This window comes from Poecilia formosa, unplaced genomic scaffold (assembly GCF_000485575.1).
Source record: "Poecilia formosa unplaced genomic scaffold, Poecilia_formosa-5.1.2 Scaffold287, whole genome shotgun sequence".
NCBI lineage: Eukaryota > Metazoa > Chordata > Actinopteri > Cyprinodontiformes > Poeciliidae > Poecilia > Poecilia formosa.
Window position 1 is genome coordinate 636,166 of NW_006800226.1, and position 22,729 is coordinate 658,894.

The 22,729-nt window shown below is 40.2% G+C and overlaps 1 protein-coding gene across 6 annotated transcripts in view; it reads left to right on the top strand.

Annotated features, from left to right (window-relative positions):
* rassf7a (Ras association domain family member 7a) overlaps positions 1–22,729 on the top strand; it is a 38,343-nt gene that overhangs the window by 12,135 nt on the left and 3,479 nt on the right. For 4 of the 6 annotated variants that reach the window (XM_016681602.1, XM_016681603.1, XM_016681604.1 and 1 more), the window contains 4 exons: positions 15,352–15,546; positions 16,857–17,767; positions 20,711–20,858; positions 20,958–21,065. In XM_016681602.1, the coding sequence (XP_016537088.1) occupies positions 15,444–15,546; positions 16,857–17,767; positions 20,711–20,858; positions 20,958–21,065 (1,270 nt within the window). In that variant the 5' untranslated portion in view covers positions 15,352–15,443. Of the gene's footprint in view, positions 1–9,919; positions 10,850–10,889; positions 10,911–15,351; positions 15,547–16,856; positions 17,768–20,710; positions 20,859–20,957; positions 21,066–22,729 lie in introns of those variants that run through there. The other 2 variants (XM_016681605.1, XM_016681606.1) reach the window with 2 other exon arrangements.

Below are 22,729 nucleotides of genomic sequence, written 5' to 3' on the forward strand. Positions count from 1 at the left end.
TGGGGGCATTTCCCTCAGAGTTTTTGTTGCATCAAGATAAAAATTGGGTAGCTAGCAGAACCAGTAAAAGACTGGCATTCAGCCCAGCACAAACAGGCCTTTCTTCACCTGTTTTATCCAAGAAGGCGAAAACAAACACAGCAGACCTGTAGTTTGTCACCAGGGAGTCTGTAATTACTGCGAGGAAGGAGGGGATTTAGTGAAGGCATTTCACCGCAGTTTTGGTTTTCAGATCTTCAGACATTCACACCTGAAAACTTCCCCTGTGTATGCGCTGAAATTTGTAAAAGGAAGCAAACTATTGCATTAGACTTATGATCCCAGCTGTGCTGTTTTTTTTTGTTTTTTTTCCATTTGTGGTCTAGTGTTTGACATTGTTCTTGTGTTTCTGTTTTCTTTCATGCTTTTTTGAAGAGTGATATTAAGATAATTAAAGGTCATAGAGTGCCACACTTCTGGTGCATTGCAAAAGTATTCATACATCTCAATCTAGTTCCCATTTTGTCATGTTGCAACCGCAAACGGATTTTGGTGAGAATTTACGTGATAGATCAAGACAAAGTACTGAATAAGTAAGGAAAGTGATTGCTTGTTTTCAGCCATTTTTAAGAAATAAAACGCATGGCCTGGGTTTTTATTCATATCTGCCTATCAGAAACATACGCATGTTACACTTTTACTGATCTGTTTTTTTACTTAAAAAAACATATATTCTCAAATACAAAAGTCCACTGAAGTTTGTGTTTGTAACATTCTTAAGGGATATGAATACATTTGCAAGGCACTGTATCCATAGCTTGAATCTTCCCTCATTTTTTCTGCATATTCATGTCAAAGGTCACAGGAAAAAGCAGCTACAGTTGGAATTGTCATGTTGAGTGTTTCCACCTGGAGCCATGTTCCCAGTCAAACCCAGCTAACCGTAAAGTTCACCTGAGTGAATACTGTCATGTTCTGTCAGTGTGAACTTCCCCTGGCCTTCAATTGTACTCTCCGTGACATCATCCGAGTCCTTTCCTTCACTTATTCTGCTGTTTTCTAACTTTTTGTGACCACTGACTTGCTCCTAGCACAGACTTTTGAACGCCTTTCTCTGTTTGTCCCTCTTTCCGTGATTCCTAATTGCTCACGTATAGCTTTTGTTGCGAAGGTAAACATCTCAGCCTCCCAGGATGCTCATGTGACTCTGAGTTGGTATCTGGGGAAATGTGCGTGTGTGTGTGTGAGCAGCAGGTTGCTCCTTTGCCTGGGCAGCTATATTGTGTTGATTCTCAGCACACAGAGCTCTCTGGGTTGTAAATAACATGACACCTCAGCCGAAAAGACGCGGACAGGACCGCGAAGGGGCGGGAGGTGGTCAAGACAGCAGAAGGGAAAAAAAAAAGGTCTGACTCAGGGGGCAGAGACACTCAATCAGCTGGTAGTAAAGAAACGGGCAGGTGGATCTGACAGACCCATCACTCATGCTGAAAGGCTTGACGGCGAAGCTGTCGGTGAAAGTAGATGTGTTTGATCATACAGACAAAGCGAGTGCGCTCTGATCCTATCATGGCTGCTGTTACAAAAATTTACATTAATAAGCAGAAAGAAGCTGTTGTTTTTTCCCCCCTCTCTGAAATTTACATATTCATAACATCAGTAACATAATAAAATAGATTTTATGATAACAGTTTTGGCAGCATTGTCAAAGCTCTGACAGCTTTGACAGTCACTAAAAGAAGGAAAGTCAGCCCTACAGAGCTCTACATAAATGGTATCTGAAAGTGGTGTTCTTAAAAAGTCGGGGAAAAAACTCGACTAATATCTGAGACAGGATCTGAGGGGGTTCATCATAGTTTGATTGATCATGCAAGAGGTAAACAATATGATATTAGATCGTTAAAACTGTGACAGCATGAGTTAAAACTGAGAGAACTTCATATTGTCTGTCTGACTCATTCTATCCATTGCTGTTCTGTGTTCTGACATCAGCTTTTTTCTTCTGTTTAGCTTAATAAACTAGATTTAAGGTATTAAGAGTGACCTGACTTCAGTGGTGCTGCTGTTTGTCTTTACAGTCAAATCCCAAATTTGAGTTTGACTAGGCAGTCTTAAGCTAAGTGTACCTTATGGCTTAAGTAAGCACCAGTTGATATAAATTTCTCATGACTTAATAAACTTACGTAAAATATCACAATCTTGGAAGTAATTTCGGGGAACAGTATAATATATTCTATTTGCTTTTGTCTGAAACAGAACAACAGCCTTTGGTAATTGATTATTGCAGTTCAGCTGTCTAAAGATTAACACTGAGAGTCTAACAGGCTCATATTAGGTAGATTATTTACTCAGGTGTTCCTGTAGTTTTCATACTATGACTGTGTGTTTTTTTTGTTTTTTTTTTTGCTACCAGAAATATTTACAAAATGGCAGATTTGTTGTTCCTGCAATTCAAAATCTAAAGGAAATGCATGAATTAGCTCTTATAAGTCTGGAGAAATAGACAAGAGGCCAAATTTAAAAATTACATAAAAGTTGGACTGACATTAAAGAGACATTAAAGATGTTATGCAAAGGATAGAAACATGAACCTCTCAAAAATATTTTACAAGTCCTCTATGAGTTTACACGCACCAACATACACACTTATGTTTTTTATGTGTGCAGTTTAGACTACATAGTGTCAGACACACAGAGCACATCGGACACTCTTTATTATCCATAAAGATGAAAAACAGATAAGACTTCTTCGCAGTGTCAGATTGCCCTCATCTTTGTGGTTTTAAATGGGGCGTAATTCAGACTTGGGCTCTTTCCCAGGATGCAGGTTTTCTGAGTTCCCTGGGGAAAGTGTGGATGAAACGTGGTCAGTTTCTTTTTGATACATCTCATTTAGAGTCAGTCTGGTGGCTGGCTAAATAGTCTCTCTTCAGCAAACACTCGTCTTTATGCTGCCCCGTCCAGCCTCCCCCCATCTCCTGCCTCATCCCTCATTGTCATTCCCAGGGGGGCAGCCAACTTATCTCTCTCATGTTAACTCAGCAACATCATTCTCATCAGCACGTCCACGCATGGTATCCATGCCCGAGTTGCCTCGGTGATTATGCCTGAGCGTTACGGAAGGCAGCTTTATAGAGCTAAGGGCACATCTCACACAGATATACTATCTTGGTTCCTAAGATGCTCAGAGGGTGCCATAAATCTGCGCCGTGCCCTCCCACCTTCTCCTTCCTCAACTCTCCGGACATCCTCCAACCTGCAGCTCTGATAGCTGTGATCATTACTCTGTGGAGTAATGACAGGGAGACAGGGACGCGCATGACACCCACCCATCAAGCTATAAATCAGACCTTATTGAGAGGCCCACCCAAACCTCGTGAACCACATGAGACACAAACACCCCACCCTTTACTTTGTTTTTTAAGAGTGCACAGTTAAGGCTGGTTGAGAAGTTTTCATCAAATGTTAGTTCTGGCTCCTAATTTTCTTTTAGTTACAACTGTATATATGATCTTTTTCATCTTTTGCCTAAAGTGGCTGTACATCCATATACATACTGTTCTTTTTTCCCATTACTTTATTCCCCCTAAAGTCTTGGCCAACAAAGCTGATTCTGCATCTGATTCTTTTTGTTTTAAATTTCACATTAGCAGCACAATTTTTCACACATTGTTTTTAGAGATTCTGTTAAGCAATTGCACTGTCTCTAACCACAATGCTCCTTTGTGTGTAAAATGTTACTGTGTGAAGACTCAACGTTAAATATTTCCATATCAATGAGGGGTTTAATAATGAAGTAATTAGTAAAATAATTTAAAAACACACAGTATGCTGTATAGAGGTATGTCAGATGAGGGACATTTTAGCCTGTTCAGATGTTGTTGAGTGCTGGTGATTTTGCTTCACTTTTTTTGGGAGATTACTGGGCAGTTCATACTTGATATTTAGGCACTTTGTTGAATCGGCAAAGTAGTTGATCTGAAGCTGACTTTAGCAAAGTTCTTCTCTCCATTCTTTTTTGCTTTTAAACTCTAAACTATCCTTAAACATGCTGAATTTGGAAATGTTGGTAGCCATTTGGAAATCTCCCTAGTTATAAGTGTCTATGTGATGTTCATTTCTACAAATGCCAGTCATGCTAACTGCTAATGTAAGAAGCTAAAGGATGTTTAAGACAGTTTTGTGTTAGTTTTAAAATAATAAAAATAATAGTAGTGAAGTAAAGTAATTAAATAGAATATGTACAACGAACAAAGGAAGTTAAACATTATGTGACCGTTGTCAACCTAAGGCTGGACAACAAATCAGTAACCATGTATATATATCGCGATAGACACGTGATCAATATCAATAGGTAATATGTCTTATAGAATACTCAGTAGAACCGCACAGCATTCTGGGAGATGTAGGCAGAGGAAAGGCTTTAGCCACTCCACCTCTCACTGCCAGCTAATAACGGTTGGTGGCATCAACTAGCTAACTCACTTGTTGGTTACCTAGCAACAACCTGCTGGGCAACAAGCAGTTTCAAGTTTGCCCAAACTTTGGCTACCTAGCAACAGCTTGGGGAGTATCGTATGCATCAGCAGTTTAAGGTTTTTCCACCTTAAACTGGCAAAACCAGTTTTACCAGTTTTATCCACAGTTTTAGCTGTGGATAAAGCAGGAAAGTTAACATCAATAGTTTGGTTCTTTTTCAGATATTTAAAACAAAAAAAAAAATAAAAAAAACGAATCAAAAATAATCAATATCGACTGATACGAGATGCTTATATCGTGATATGTTTTTCTGCCATATCAACTAATCAACCTAGTTCTTAGTGTTCTTTGTGATTTCTCTGTGTATTGTATGTGCACCATTATGGAAAAATGTAAAATCCTAGTTACACTTGAAATTGTTACCATAACATCCATCTACCTTCCAAAAATATTTATGTAGATTTCACAAAAATATTTAATCTCCTGATTGACTGTCATCTCATAATAGTGCTTAGTTCCTGGTCCTCTTAAGCTTTGTGTACTTAGTTTAAATAAAGCAACAGGCCATATTTCTAAAGCACAGTGAGTTTTTTGTTTGGAATGTGGCTGTAGGGTCGTACTTCACCTAGTTTCATGATGTGTTATAAATACCATTGAGGTTATCTGTTCAAACCTCCCCCAGCTCTTATCTCAGCATTCACAAGTAGCATTTTTATGGGATGAGACTCATTTTGGTAACAAAATGGAAGATCTTATCAATTCTTGACGAGATTTGTTTTTACAAGCCTCAGCTGTGACAGGTTACTGAAAGGTCTTACATTCCAACTCTCCGACTACATGGCTGTGTTTGCCCATATCCCACTCTCCAAGGGCCAGGTGTGTTGGAACTCCCTAGGTAAACACTGGGAAGGTGCAAGAAGGGATGTTTTGCATACCAGAGGCACCGATCTGTGCAGCTGATGGCTGCCTCTCAAACTTTTGGACACTTGCTCAAAGATTGTCGTGCTCGTGGAACCTTATTTTCCATTTCAAAGATTGACTGGCATCAAAAACTAGCAGCGCATGGATTAGATTAGTCATAGTGGTGGTTTGTGAAGTACTCGTGAAATGTTCTTGATGGCAGATTGATGTCTTGGGAGGAAACTGTGCAGCATTCCACACTTTCAGCCATGAAAACATAAATTATGTCAAGAGCCCTGTGTTTCCCTTTTTTATGGCTGTTTTTTGTTGTAATATTACCTTTCTAAACTCACAGAAGAATGTGCACCTGTTTTTCCCCCTGGATTTATAACTATATAAACTTAAGTTAAAAAAGGTCTTTTGTCTTAAACTTTTTCAGATTTTCTTCATTTATCACGACAAACGTTTATGTATTTTAACAGGATTTTGATCTAAACCATTCTAATGTGATCATCTAGAGACATTTATTTTCGTATCACATCATAGGTTGAATTGAGTTAAAACTATTTGAGTGACTACCAAAATAGTTTTCATTATGAGGAATAAGATCTAGAAATGTAAATTTCCTTTTTTTGTCATAAAAAAAATGACACAGGATTAAGTAAGGTTTAAAAGCTTTGGACAAGTCGTGGAATTCATTTTGTTGTCTGTACCTATGCCATGTTAACATTTCAAAATAATCCTCCACATTAGGATTTCTTGGCTTGTAGATTTTTGGGGGGATTTATTGAAAGATTTTTTTCTTCTTAGATGTTAGTTATTTTCTGGAATGTGACTTTATTCTGTTTGAGTCAAATGGATTAGATGTGATGTTCATGTCAGTAATTACTGAGGAATCTATCACAGAGCTCAGTGTTTTTAGTGCACAGTGTGCACAACGTTTCTGTGACAAACAGTTTAAAAGGGAAGTCATGTTGGTGGAACAAATAACTGAAATGAATCCCTACCTGTTTGAGCAGTGCAACATGGAGGGGAACTGGTTGTTTGTAAAACTTTAATTCTACATTAGGAAGTCAACCTTGATTTTTCTAGACAAGTCTAGTTTTTGCCTTGTTTATAATTTATGGATGCGCTTCCTTCCCGAAGGAAAAAAACATGGAAAAAAAAAAAGTTGAAAACAGAAAACTAAATTGAATAATTGAAATAAGCAGATGTGGAAACAGCTTCTAAATTGCTAATGAGTTCCGCTTCAGAGATGTGACATTGGAGCCCGTGGTTAGTCGTGACTGCTCAGTAACACACGGGTGAGGAGGTCAAGGTGAATCGTTATCACTTTACAACCAGACCTATGTATAATATGCACTGTTGAATTTCAGACTCCTATCTTGGACTGATGTGCTGTGTAAATTGCTCCGCTTTGAAAACGTGAGGGATTTCTTTTTCAGTTACAAGCAGATCTAGTCCGGAGCTATCCATCATCATTTAGCTTGAGTCAGACCACTGGCGGTCTGTGCTTAAACCCTTGTAACATATGATTTTGGCTATGACTAATAGAATACCTTCCTCTCTTTGTTTGAACAGCGCATACGTGTACATGTAGTCTCTGTGCAGCATGTACGAGTGCGCGCTTTATTGAGAGTGAGATTGGCTGGGAAACTGGTGGTGCCCTCCTTCCCTTGCAAGCAGTGCTGAGTCAGATCCAGGTGTATATAATTACACATGTGCGCCCATCAGCAGTCTGAAAGTCATCTTCCTCAGCGCACCCATCAGTGTAAACTCCTGCACAAGCACGGCTCACCCTGCAGGGCAAGCAAACCTCTTTTCCTGAGCCGGGCTCTCTCTGGGCTACATGCAGTCCTTTATTATCATTCTCACCATTAGCGGCTGGCTCCGGGGGCGGATCCATGAGTCAGCGCAAACAAATTCCTCATCTGTAATGCGCTTGCCTTCTCTTAGTTTCCGGGGTGAAATGAATGCTGACTGCCAAACCAGATAGGAGTCTTTTACCTGACAGGATGAATAATAAGGTAATACTTCATTGTTCGCAGGACTGTGTAAACTCTTGTGACTACGCGCTCACAGTAGTTTATCTGTAATTAACTTTTAATAAATTACAAATGTTTCTTCAGATACATTTTGTTATCAGAGCTTAATAACAGCAACACGCTCCACTTACAGCAATCCCAAATAAGCAAAAGTGTATGATATTTTCATTAGTGATGTAATGATCACTGATGAAACTAATGAAGTTTAAAAATAAACTGCGGCTTATTTTTAAACTTTGTTGGTTTTTTTAAACAACAAAAAAAAAAACGAATCTGATTTTTCTTGAGCACCTGTAATAAACAAGAGTCAAATATTTTTTTTTCTGCCTTCCTGCTGTAAGAAGTAACTAATAATTTGAATCAGAAGCATAAGCAATGTCACGCTTGTTTTTACAGTTTAGCACAGACTAGCACATAAGTACGGCTAGCACATGAGTAACCCTCATTACTAATAAACAACGCAATGTCAACCCATTCTTCAACCCTTGGGATTTTCAAAATGCAGCCAACATTTCTAAGTGAGGCATGTTACGTAACAGAGAGTAGTTGAATATTTAAAACAATGAAACCAATGAACTTGTTGTCATACTGTTGTCCTTCCTGTTATGTGACGAAGATTTTGCTCTCAGCCTAAAATAAACACTGACTTACCTCTGTAGAAAATGCAACTTATCTTAAATAGCTTGTTGTACTTCTTTTTTTCTTTCTCTAACTAAATTTTTAAATATCTTCTGGAATGAGCTACTTACATTTCTTCTTCCCTCTGTAGCTGCTTCTAAACTGAAAAGTGTTGTCAGATCGGTAATCTCTCGTTCCTTCTCTCTTGTGGTTCAGGATAAGGTAATGCAACTTACCAAAGTCTTACCAGCCGTGAAAGTAATGCTACTCATTCATAATGAGTGGAAATTCACACAGAGTGCTTATGTACACTTTCTGACTGCAGTGGTAGTGACAGCTAGATTTGATTAGCAGACTGTCTAGCGCCCTGCCTCATGGAAAGTTTTCCTTTAACCCTTAAGCTCTCATCATCAGTCCAATCATCAGGTATTTGCTCAGCAGTTGCTCAGATTATTAATGTAAGGTAAATCATTTTAATGCACATTTGGTGTTACTTTGGATCTATATGACTCTGGTACTGCCAGCTGCCCCATTCATACTAGTTTAACAGCTAAGGTGCCCCCTGCATTCATTTACCCCTTCTGATCCTTATATTGAGATTGCACACTTGGACGAGGGATTTATTATAATGTAAAAGACTGAGTACAGGCAAAAAGATCCCTGTGTGCATGTTAGATGACAAGAGCCATTTCAGATTCATTCGTGCTGAGTCATTAGCATGTCAATGGAGGAGAGACATAAGCTCACTGGGGACACTTTCAAAGAGCTTGCCAGTGACGAGCAATTGGAGTTACTTCTGAAAAGCAACTGCCAAACAAAGATGTCATTAACAAAAACACCTTACTCGTCAGGTGCACTGAAACCTCAGTGAAGGTTGCATAAGCAGAGCATCCACGCTGTCTAATTAACAAGCAGCGTGTCTGAAGAGCGTGCCGCAGCCTGGCCCTGCCATGGAAAGTTATTAAGTTTTAATGCCACCCAATAGAAGCCCTCAGATCTTGTATCTACTTTCCTCACATGCCCAATGGACCACTCCCTGCTCCCTGCCTGCAGGTGCCGGATCACTGCGGTGGAGGCCTCCTTGTCTGGCAGTTAAAGTGGTTGAGAGGAAAAGGAGGCTCTTGGAGAATAGAAACCGTTTCATTTGACATGTTGGGGAAGAAGACAAAATCATTAGAGGTAAATACACAATGTTAGGCGAAGTTTGAGAGTGTTATATAAAGTGAGTTTTATCCCAGATGCCTTCAGAGTGTACCAAGGACAACTGTATGTTTTGTACAGGGATTAGTGCGGCTTAGAGCTGCAGGCAAGTTCTACTTTTCCGAGGACACCTGATGTTTTTAAATTGAATATTTGTAATTTTTTTTAATCACTTAAGCTTTTAGATATGCTGTCGAGGCCTTGGTCGGTTTAAGATTCTTATAATATGATAACCTTGGTTGAGAATATTAACGTGGCATGGTATTAAAGCAGAGTTTAAAAGTAAAGTCTGAAACATGATTTAATTGCTGATTTCAAAACAGTAAGTAATCCTATTGCTGCTAAAATGAAACAGCATATTGGTTTTTGCAGTTCTGATATCTTTACCATTTATTTATTGATATTTAGAATTTTATACTAAGCAGAAATATCGATTAAACACTGTCTTCTATTTATCGGACATGCAACTCATACCTACCCAAGAGTAAAACTGCACTACCTTATTAAGGATGGTGGGTAGCACTCCATGACTATGCTTTTATTAGCTTTTTTTTTTTTTTTTGCAACAGGAAATATTTACAAGTTGGGACTTTTCTTTTTGTTCTTGTTAGCTTGCCCTCGCCTGACACAGTTTCTGCATTTTATTTCAGTTACTGTTCCTGCTAAAGTCTATGCTCATCAACTCTTTTACATAGACTGCCGATAAATAATATGAGAGATTTTACTTGTGCTCTTGTAAAGGTCTAATCCACATGAAAATATGCTTGCTTGTGGACCAAAGCATTGGCATGTGCAGAAGAAAGAGGAGCTGTATAAGAATGCAAAACAGGAGGCGAGGCAGGATAAAAAATAAAAAAAAAAAAAAAAAATATCTGTTCTTCCTTTTATCACTTTTATCAGTGGTAGAGTTCACTAGAATAGATGTAAATGTTGGCATGACAGACGACTCAGCAATGTCAGAAGTCACAAAAGACGCAGTGCTCACTCCCTGGTGTAGAACCAGAGCAACAATGTCTGTGCAGTACAAATGAGCCCACGCTGCTTGGTGCCAGTGTGTTACTGGCTCTTTGAGTGATTGTCTTTGCCAATATGGAACAGAGTGGCACAGAGGCAACAGCTTCTCTAAGCACTGCCCATTGTTCCTTGACATCAGTATCTATCTTATTATAGAAACTGAAATCAGACTGGGCCAGGACTTTATTTGCTCCGCAGATCCCGATAAGGATAGCCGTTTGCCTGCGCTTGATTTGTTGTGTTTTTGTGTCCGTCTGTGGCAGTGTGTGTTGCGCACTCTGACCTTTACTCCCTGCAATTTCTGCTCACACTTGTGTTGCTGCGGAGATAGCGCCACAATCACTCTGTGCTGGAACAGCCTCTCGTAAAGATAGGACTAAAATGACATGTGCACTTGCACATACAAACCTAAATACATGCAAGCCAACCTTTGACCATTTCACTAGCTCAAGCATGACGCAGGGCTGGGTGTTTTTTTGTTTTTTGTTTTTTTTTTCCACCACTTTCCACACCCAGTAAGCAGACTCTCATTGTAGCCGCAGGGCACTTACTGGCTACGACATATAAATGTGGCACATTTTTCTTGGTGTTTTTCTTGGAAATGGAAGTTCAAGGTAAAGATATGTCCAGGATTAACACACATTTGCTGACGTGTTTACAACTGTGCAACTGTTGGTGAGAAAGATTTATTTGTTGTTTTCCAACAGGTTCTTGTTTGTGCTAGATGTTTGTCTTTTTGGATATTTGCTGGATGAATATAATTATGAACTTATTCCACATTAACTGTGATTAAAGAAACCGGTATCATTTTATTTACTATAAATCTGACAGCTAAGTATAAACAGTATTGTACTATCACGCTACGAGATATTTACATAAACTAATAATCGAATCAATGAAGATGTGGGGTACTTTTTTTAAAGATTATATAGACATGTAGTTGTATGAAAATGTTTTCATACTATTTGATTTCCTTCATGTTTTCTTCTTATGTTTTGTCACGCTGACTGATTCTTATCTCTTTCCAATTGATTACCTCATGTCAAATTTTATGGATATTTTATGTGATCAACAAGCACAAAGTGGACAATAAAATGTGCAAGGAAAATGGTAAAAAAAATAAAATATAAATCATGTTAATTCCTCTTCACTCTTTGTCAGAATTCCTATACAACTGTGTGCTTTAAGAACTCACCTATCTAGTAAAAAATAGGGACTGGATATTTTGAGGGCCATCAATTTACAGCTCAACACCCCCGGTGTGCCTAGAGGGACACAGAGACAAGCAGAGTCATGCCTCGAGTGTCTGCAAGGCCACAACACCAAGCTCTGCTTTGAGTTGAATCACAGAGCAGCTGCTGGAGTTGTTACTGAACGCAGTCAGGCTGATGAAAGACACAAAGCGAGCTAGATGGATAGATGAGTGATAATGAGAGGGAAAGGCGTATGGCTCCAATCATGTTTTTGTTTTGCTTGTTTTTCCCCCATTATTTTTTATCTGTCAGCATTTTTATGCAGGTTCTTAGTTTGTCTTCCTCTCCCTTTTATCACACAAGTAGCATAACTTGTCAGCTTTCTTTCGTTGGTTGAACAGACAAGTTCCTCAAGTACGTCATTTCTTCCTCCTCTCTTCGCTTTGTCTGATCCTCAAGAGTGTGAGACTTGTAAGTTGTAAGTTGTTTCATGGTTGCGGGTTACCAGTTTCCCCCCAGCCCCCTTTTAGAAGATTTATGGGAGGTCAGCATAAAGACTTTCAGCTGAAACTGTGTCTTCTGTTGTGTGGATGGGTGGGGCATGGGTGAAAGTCAGGGTGGGGGGGGGGGGTTACCCGTTGGAAATTGTAGGGTCAGGGCAACTTGTGGTTAAGGCATGGTTGTGGGAGGTGTGGACTGTTGCCATGTGTGTCACTCCGCAGTGTGAGTTTTGAATAACTTTTCATGGTTTGGATAAGCGTGAGCATGTGTGCTATGACTCACACCATGTGTGAACTACCTACAGCATGTGTTTGTTCATTTTTTAGCTTCTTGACAACTTTGGCATTGAGTGTTACACAATACAATTTAATACCAGAGGAGGTTTTGATTGAACAACGTTGGGTTCTGCATTATTCCAGACACTACCCCTGCCACTGTCACTATTGCAGGTAATTTAGGCCAGTGAACTACTCTGTTCTTCAAATATTGCATAGAGTAACTTCCCCTTCTGCCTATATCTGATCGGGAACTGACACGAGACTCCGGAGCTGTGTCAGCCAGGCAGACGTGTTGTTCTCAGTATCGTTCCACTTGTGACAAAGGAACAGACAGCAACCTGAGACCCACAGATCTGTTTCCTGTTAGTGCAGATGATCACATTTCAATAGCCAGAGGTACAAGAGCTAAAGATTGTGGGAAAATAACAATTTGAGCTGGGAGATTTGTTGTAAAGTGACAGTACCTGCTTCTTAGGTTGATAGTATATTAATTTAAATAATACCCTTGTTTCAAATACGATCTAATTGTCCAGAGATGTTGGCTCTTTTGCGATTTGTAATTATTTAATGTCATTACTACTGCTTAAAATTGCAACAAATGATGGCACATTTCAAGTTTCTTTCTTTACCTATGCGCAATTATTACAAAAGCCCACAACTATTTGTGTCAAATTTATTCCACTTCACAGTTATGAACTAATCTTTGCTGGTCTGTCACATGAAATTCAGATCTGATATCTACACTGAAGTGTGTTTATTTTGAAACATGCAAAAATATAAGGAAGCGATACAAATGCTTGTTTAAAACTCAGTAAACGTACATTTTGAAAAGCTCAGGGCTTTGACTTTGAGGATTCTACTGCAGATGGCTTAAAAAAAAAATGTTTCCCTACTGCTGTCTTGTTTTCTTGAACTTACAAGAAGCCTCACCACTGAGGTGAATGATTGTCTACACCCACTTTATGGCATGCAGATAGGGTTAATTATATATTACAGCAACTCACACTCTGTTCTCTCAAAAAAAAAAAGAAAAAGGTGGACGTGTGCTGTTGAAATTTTAACTTTTTGATATCTGATAAGCGCTCCTCTTTCAAATCACATATCCTGCAAGATAAAAATTGCCCTCCCCTCCATCCCTCAACTAAATTCCTTTGGCGTGTGATCACCCGCTAATGTCGCCTTCTTGTTTTCCAACGATCTCGTTCTGCTGGTTCAATCCTTGAGTCACACTGTTATTTTTTTCTGCATGCGGCATCGTATTGAGATGTGCCGTGCCGTGTTGCCACATCAGAAAGTTTATTGCTTCCCGGAGAGACTTTGTGTTTGGCATCTAAACAGTGGAGAGCAATGGTGGCGCAGGGCAACCAGGTCAGCAGTGGAGCAGGGGTGGGGTTAAGGGCTTTTGTTAAAGAAATCAGGAATTCTTCCGGCTGGAAGATGAAGTCAGTGCATTCCTCCGGAGCTGCTCCCAATAAGCAGCCAGTGGAGCAAAGCCACGCTTTGAATGAAGGGCAAGATAATGGTGGCGTTCAAAGTGAAACACCTCCCATTGAGAACCAGGGAGACAGAAAGAGAACACCATCTGTCTGACTGGCTGAGGAGCTCTCTTTGAGCCACCTGAACAGGAAAAAAACAAAATAAAAAATCCTTTGCCATGCCAAGTTCAGGAGACAAATGCCTGCAGCACTTCACTTTTTTAAATGCGCCCACAGGATTTATTGCTTTGTTTTGAAGTATTGCTGTTAAAGTACCCAGAGAGTGGATAGAGGCAGCGTAATGATATTTCTTTAGGTTAAACCCTCTGCTTGGGTCTGGAAAGTTACTTTGAATCCAGCTCTGGTCCTGCTGAGGCTAGTTGAATCCAGCGTGCACATACACATCCTTGTCTTTCTGCGGTTTTCTTCTCTCAACACACACATCCAAAACAGCCATGACTGGCTGTGCCCTTCCTGTCAGCTCCTCTTGGCAGCAAGCTATTATAAAAGCTTTGAAGGCAGGCAACAGAGCATTTAAAGTGGCTACAGGTCATCATTTGTGCTCGCAGGTCTACAAGTTACTGTCAGGGCTCTTAACAAAGCACTCGGACATAACAAAATCTGGCCTGACTCTACTAATACTTTGTCGATAGTCGTCAACCCTGTAAGTACAGTGACTCACAAAAGTATTCATCCCAACCACCAACACAAAGTAATAGTAAAGTGGAAGGTAAATGATTGATGATTTTCGAGATTTTTGAAAGAAAAATGTGAAAAGACAAGCATTCCCCCTTTACTTTGACACCAGTCTACATAGTTTTGTGCAACCAGCTGCTTTCCCAAGCCACCTATTTAGTAAACAGTGTTCACTGAGGTGTTTAGGTGCGTAAAACCACATTCTAAGCTTTTAGCTTTTTACAAAACACAGCTGAATCCATCATCTGGAAATAGGAGACATAGACTTCAATGTTAAGTGACAGACAGAGCTGGGAAAGCATTAATTAGAGAAACAGCACTAAACAGAATATGCCAGAAAACAACCGTCATCTTGAACACTCCCATCAACCCCATGGTGAAATTTTATAGTAAATATATAAAAAAATATATATATTTTAGTGTGTAGCCAAAGCCAAAACAATAAAGCAGATGAAAGCATAGTTATGTGTGGGAGGTCCAGACCTAAACTAAATTAACAAGACTAGAGTCTGATCCTGTGCTGCGTTCCAAAAAGAAGCAAACATTTGAGTGCAGTGGTTTGGAAAACATTTAATCTTGATGGGACAAATGCACACCACACTTTCAGTTTTGTATTTGTAAAAAAAAATAAATAAAAATCTTAACTACCACATATAGTTTCCAAATTATTGATGACTTAGTTGTTTAAGGGGGTTGAACTTCGCAAGTCACTGTATGTTCACATTGTTCATCGCATCAGATTTTGACATCACTACTGTTTGGTGTATAAACTTGCAATTAAATTCTATTTATGATGTAGTTCGGTGTGTGATAGGTAACCTTAGGTGCAGTTTGTTTAGGCTGTCAACAAGTTATGTAACATGTTGGACCAAGATTACACTGTGATATTAGTTTGTATTGGCCGCTTACTTTAGGACATGGGATACTGATTCAGTCACACTAACTCGCCTCTCTCTGGTGTATTATTTTGCAGAGGGTCATGCGTCGGTAAAGCGTGACGAGCCTAACTGAGCTGATCTGCTTTGAGGACCATCTAACCGCTCAGCGTGTCCTGCTTGGTCCAAGATGGAGCTCAAAGTGTGGGTGGATGGAGTGGTGCGCGTGGTCTGCGGCCTGTCTCAGGAAACTTCCTGCCAAGATGTCGTCATTGCTTTGGCACAGGCCATTGGTGAGTACTTCAGCCACTGCAGTTATTGTCCTCCAGGATTTTGTAGCACATTGCATTTTGTATGTTTTTTTCTCTTTTTTCATAGTTTGTCTAAAAAGCCCTAGCGATCAGATGTTCCCTTTCTGCATAATGCAATTGTGATACAGCCGTGTGTTGTAACAAGTAAAGGAGAAGACAACCTGTTTTTCTTGCTTTTCATCTCTCTTCACTGACCTGAATCAAGTCCTTAACTGGATCTTGGATTTCAGCAGGGTGTCCATCCCTGTGTCCTCCGGCTTAATGCTAGCCACACGCTGCAGCAGCATTAAACAGCATCACTCCGCATTTAGACTCTCCTCCTTCTGTGAGTGAGCTTGTTGCCAAGTCATTGGGGAGTGTTTGCCCTAATTTCCAGATCCTTGTGGAAACTTTACTTTATCTGAATTTTTTTTTTTCACTTGTTGTGCAAGTTGTATACATCCAACATTTTTTCCAAATCACACTGATAGAGATATCACTGTACTCATATGCAGTATGAATCAGATAATGCTCAATGTATTGCAGAAAACTAGTGCAACTCACTACCTTAAGCTCATCTTACTCGTGGTAAAACATGGCAGTAGCAACTACAATGGACTACTAGAAATATTTTTTTGAGGAGGGACAGGATAGTAAGAGTTGGTGGATGGAGAAAAATACAAGAGGAATCCTGGAAGAAAATCTTTCAGAGCCTGCAAAAGACTTGTGACTGTGGCAGAGATTCACCTTGCAGAGCGGCAACCCAAACGTACAACCAGGACTACAGAAACAGAGTGGATTAGATCAGAGGTGACCACCTTCAGCTCTCAAGGGCTTGTGTCCGGCATGCTTAAGACGTCTCCATCTTTTAACACAACATTATCAAATTAATAATTCATTAACCGGTTTCTGTAGAACGTAATGACTTACTGAGGAAGTAACTCAGCCATTTGAATTATCTGTGTTGGATCAGAGACGCATCTAAAACATGCAGGACACTGACTCTGGAGGACTGACTCTGGAGGACTGACTTTGTCACGTTGGATGTTGATCAAAGCACATCAATGCAATAAAATGACCTTTTCAAAGTCCAGATGTAATCTAACTGAAAACATAAAAAAAAAAATAATGGAACTGCACATTCACAGACTCCATCCAATCTGACTGATCTTAAGCTTTGCGATTTTAGGCTTTCTCAAAAATCGATACAAGATAAAAGAAGCAAGGGAATATCTTCCTCTAATATAGAAGGGTTTTAGTAAAATAATAATGCTTCTGTGCTCAACTCTCTGTCTTTTTGTCTTTTTTTCCAGGTCAGACTGGTCGATATGTTCTTATTCAACGTTTGAGGGACACTGAAAGGCAGCTTTTGGCTACAGAGAGACCCCTGGAGTCTTTGGCTAAGTTGGGCCAACATGGCAACGAGGTTCAGTTCTTCCTGCGGCGCACTGGCCCCAGCAGCAGTGATGGTCCCAGTTCAAATAAAGAAAGACAGTCTCCTCTTCCACTGCCCAAACATCCTGAGCCAGAGCCCCTGAAACGTAACCAACCTAAGAAAGCGCTAACGTTTAACTTGGGGCCATCCACTTCCCCAAAGACCAAACCCAAACAATTTCAGAGGTCTCCAAAGGACTCATCAGAGCAAAGAGTCTCTGCATCCCCCTCATCTAGTCCTGTATCCCCACATTCTCCCTCACCTCCTATTGGACCTTCTAAGGAGGAAGTGTTTAAAAAGATCCTTCAACAACAAGAGAGACTCAGAGCCATAGAGGGCCAGCTTGAGGTCCTAGAGAAGGAGTCGCCGTATCGTCCATACCCTTCTCCAAGCCCCTCACCAGTATCAGACTCTCACTTGCAAGAAGAGATCGATGCTTTGGAGCAAACAATGCGGAGGAACCATGCTGAGCTCACCCACGAGCAGTACTGGGAGGAGGAACTTCAGGTGGAGGTGGACAAAGAGCGAGAAATGAGACGGAAGCTGACGGACCTGCACGCCAAGCTGGACGACTGCGGGCGGCGGCTGCACGACTTCTCTGTTCGCTCTGCCCAGCTGGAGCAGGAGATCCAGAGGGAGAGCCAGACGGCGAGCAAAGCCAGCGGGGTCAAGGAGTCACTTGATGCTGTGAAGGCAGAGCTACGGATCCAGGAGAGGAAAGGGGTCGACTTTGAGGAGCAGGTGTCAGAAGCCGACAAGGCCCTGGAGAAGGCAGAGTCTCTGCTGCAGGTAAGGAGAGAGGTGTTGGTTTTGGAAAAAGGACTATAAATTCATGTAGAGGGGTTAAGATATTCCTCACATCAATCTGTATCCCTCTCCTACCTGCATAATGCTCCAGACATATAGCAGTGAATATACAAAATAGAGAAATATGAGTTCTGAACAAAAGCCGATTGTTTTATCAGTATCTCTACACGATTATTGGATGCTCATATCTTCCTGTTCATGGAAGTGTTGTATTTATACTCAAGCTAAACTGGTTTGGCAGGTATCACATTGAATGAAATTCATGTTCTAAATTCATGATTACTCAAGTTGTTTACACTATATTTACATGTGTGTGCCTTTGGTTGTACGGTCTGTAGAACATGGGATTAAAAAGAATTTATTTGGATTACAAAAACCCCTTTCATTGGATTTACTTAACCTTGACACATTGTTGTGTAATGTCTTATTTGTTGACTTTGAGTCATTGGCACAGGTGACCTAATAAAAGCCTAACCCAGCTTAAAGGCCAAGTTGAGCTTTGTCAAGGCCCAGAACCAACCCAGTACTCATGCAGCATAGAAAATATGCATTGAACATGTCAATATTTGACCCTCTTTTCGTAAAAGTACCACCGGATGTTGTTTATGAACCATGTAATCCTCAGAGCAGAAACAACACATTTTTTGGGGGGTTTCTAAATGAACTTGTGAATAACGAAGAGGAATCACACAGGAAAAATAATTCCTAAATTCTCTGAGCAGTTTGTCAGCCTGTCTAAATTTTCTGCGACAGACTTCGAGGTGCTTTTGCGTCTGCAGTGGAGTCTTCCACAGACAATGTGTGTAAATTCTGTGTGTATAGTCGCTGCAGTGACTGTATTATTTACTGTTAGCGTTTTTTTTTTAAAAACTGTACCTGCTAATTCCAGATTTTTCTGCCAGTGATCCTCATCTGATTTTTTTTTTAAACTCCTGTTAGAAACTTTGCAGCAAGTTAAAGTGAACCAGGTTGGAACTTAGTTGGTTTAGGCTGGAATGATATTCTTTCCCCTATCAGATAGTGACTTTACTGGTTCTTACTGGAAAATTCTGCATACTTTGAGAGAGCTCTTTGTTGTAACCTCTCACGACAAACTTTTTGTGCAACACCTCAATATTGACGAACCTTTTAATAGGCCATCAATTTGCACTGGTATGGAGCAGGACTGCTTAGTAAATATTGACAGATCTCAGTTATTCTTGGCTTTCTGAGCCTTTTTGCACTTTCCCTTTTTTGTGCATTTCATAGTTACTCTCTGTGACATTCCTGCCTAGAGCACATAGTTTAATTTATCACTTTTTAAAATATAACTATATGTTCATATTATTTAGATTATTAGCCTATTGGAAATATATTTACTGAAAAAAGGTTACTGGGAGGGAACGATATGAACCTTTCGTGGTACGGTGAAAAAATATTTAAAAAGTAGTAGTAGTAATAGTGAAGTAATAGTTTTAGAAAATAGATTAGTTTTAACTTATTTTATCAGAACCTCACAAAAACTGCTCTTACAAAAAAAATCTTATCAAATAAGACTTTAATTGATGCTGTCATGAAACCAACACAGTAAAAAACAACCCCAAGCTTACTATTAGTTTTTAATGTTAAACATCATCAATTACAGTTAATCATTTTTACAATAAGTCATACTTCTTGTTACATTTTTTTTTTAGATAACAATAAATTATACAATAATCAACCATCATTTCGTGAGACGTTTCTTTCCTTTCTGGTCCTTACTGTATGTGCTTTTCACAAAATGTATGACGGTTAAAGGATTAATGAAAAATGAATTCCATCTTCATGATAGCTTAGCAGAAATGAGAATGGTTAGGTTGAGTCTTGTCGGAAATTTGAAGCAGAAGTTTTTCCACTATGTTATGGGAAGCTGATTTGACTTTCAGTCTGAGAGCCTTTCAAGGCAAAATCTGACATATTTACTTCTTAGTTAAAAGGACCAAGAGGAACTGTGTGTCATAGACTGTCACAGCACTCTACCCCTGATTTACAAAGGTACCTGTGATATAGAGAACAAAGATTAGTTTTTATTTTATACAGGTTGTTAAAACATCAGATATTGTACTAGCAAACAGCACTGCACGTGTAGGACAAAAAACCCTCCAAAAAAACATATTGCCATGCCTACAGTAATTGCCAGAGAAAACAGGAAGCCTTCACTTCCTTAAAATGTTAACACTTCTGAACATAAAATAGTACAAGAAGGCTGAGTCCATTTTGATGAAAAAGATCTTGTGTCACTCATCCGTCAGCGGAATGGGTTGAGGCAGCCAGCAGAGCGTTAAAATGTTGCCGGTGATGAGCACAGCGTTCCTATCATCGGGCTAATGGAGGCAGACCTGCAGGTGTGAACTGCCTCAGCAGGCTTTCTCAGTCCGACATCAATTATCCAAACACACACACACACTCACTCACTCACGCGCACATATAGGCCAGCGAAGTGGAAGGGAGGGATGTCCTGCAGATGCATACTTTTGTTTTAGTCAATTAAAGCAGATTGACATCTTGCTTGTGTGCATTAAGGTTCATTTTGTAAGCATGAAGCCGGCTGTTATTCAAGAAAACCTCAGAACTTTATGTTTTCAATAACGTTGGTTGGTAAACATTGCATTGATGTGTAAATATGCGTCATGCTGTGTCAACCTGACAAAGTCAGGCAGTTATATGGCTCCGCTTAATGGACTGATAATTACCTGATAAGCAGTAATCTGCATCAGTGACTCGACTCGTTTTGATGTGTAGAGTCTGCTGCCCTCTTGTGGTAAATGCTGGAAGTGTTATTTTTTTTAATAATTGTTAAGAAATCAAACTGACCCAGTAAAAATATATATATTTTCACGCTTGCCAGGCACATGCGGCCAATGACAGCCCAGTCACATTTGATTTTTCTCCACCTTTGCCACTCAGGCTAAGCAGAACGAGCTGGAGGATCTGAATAAGGAGCTGAGGCAGTGTAATCTGCAGCAGTTTATCCAGCAGACAGGCGTCGTGCCGGCTCATACCCACTCACGCACAGAGCTGCAGGAACAGCTTGAACAGCTGGAACTGGCAGCAGGTAGTATGGATGCCACACATTCTGTATATATATATTAGGCAAGTTGGCCATTTACTGAAGATTTTTCGTTTTTTTTTTTTTTTTCCTCCCCCATTTCAGGTCGCAGTGCGACTCCCGTGGAATTTCCATCTCGCCCGACGGCCAAGCAGTTTCTAGGACATCCGCGGAACCTGCAAAACCCTCTAGTGTCCAGTCTCAACCCTGAGGGTGTGTATGTGTGAGACCCTGCTGCTTCCCACGTCTCCGTCCCCTCGTCCCAGAGCACCTCGCCCTCATATCTACTCCAGCTTTCTTGGGCTTAAAGCGGCTGCTTTTAATAATGGTGTTTGATTCTTAAACCATCTGTGCACTGGTGGTCTCTTCCACTTCTTACCTTCCCTTTGCTCAACCACTGCAGGATAAGAGGCTTCTCTTTAACAGCTTTCTCTTAGTCCAGTCCCTAGCTTCCCTAGCTCTTTACATTCAATGCAGTCCTCCACCTTCCTTTTTTTTTTTTAGTGTTTCTTTCGTCCTTTCATGCTTAGATTCTCCAGGGTCGATCTTCTCCGCACTTCCATGTCCTCCTTGCCTCACACTATTTGCTTCTGGACTAACCACAGCTGCTTCTGTTATTCTTTAATGCATTTTGGGATTTGCTGCTAATCTTCTCCTTTTGTAATTCCGAGTGGCCTTCCCCCCCCTCAAGTCAAAAATCAACTCCTAGCAGCTGCTCTTCATTGTATCTCAATGTAACTTATAGGTCGCACTTCATATTACTGTGCCAGACGTTCTGATTGTGGGTTTGTTTTTAACTGTGATGTGGAAAAAAAAAAAATCTGGGCCAAAATAATTTCAGTTTACCTTTTATTTATGAATACCATTAATTTACATGTGGGAGCATGTATCTGCACAATGCCTTGTACTTTAATGATGCTTGATTTTCAAAGAGCAAGAGCCTTTCACAGTTCTCCTCCTGTGTGAAGCGTTGGGCCTTGTGTGCTTACAGAGAAATGTATTGATATCTTTTTGGACCCCTTACTGAAGACTTTTTTAAGGATTGTCTATTTTTTACCAAGATCCGTGTTTAAAAAAAAAAAAAGATACATTTCCAATGTAGAGCCACAGGCACTGAGTTTGTTGAGATGCTTCTTCTGTTCCTTCCTCTGGGATGGATGTGCCTGGTTCTTGTGCTGTCTTCACATCCACAGTTTGACCTTTCATAACTTGCAATGTGCCTCATTGTGCTGTAGAATAAAGGTAAATAATGTACGGTGCATTGTAAATGGATTTTTACTCACTGAATTTTTCACATTTTGTCAGGTTTCAACCACAAACTTCAATGATGATGCTTTTTTTCACTAAGAAAAGGGGAAATTACTTATGGATCGTGTCCACTGAGTTCTGAACACTTTTTTATGGTCCAGTGTATTTAGGAGCCTGTATCTCTGTCCTAAATCTACAGTACAATTGTCCTATGGACCTACGGCTGAAGAAGGTCAACCAATGGTATCTTATGGGTCACCTTTATATTGGAAACAGACAAAATAGCGCACTGAACTCCACAAACCCCGTGATGTCCTGCTGTGTGGAAACGAGGCATTGGAGTTGATGAGATGAGGAATAGAACTGAATACCAGCTAAAGAAAAAAATAATTAGAGGCTGAAGAGAACATCGGGGAGTGTGGAGGTTCACCTCCTAGCATGACAACGATCTTAATCCATCCATCCATTCAGTTTTTTACACTCTTATCCCACTGGGGTCGGGAGGGGTCCTGGTGCCTATCTGCAGCTGGCAACGGGCGAGAGGCAGGGTACACCCTGGACGGGTCGACAGTCCATCGCAGGAACGGTCTTTATCATGCGCACATATTAGAATACGATGTTTGAAAGGC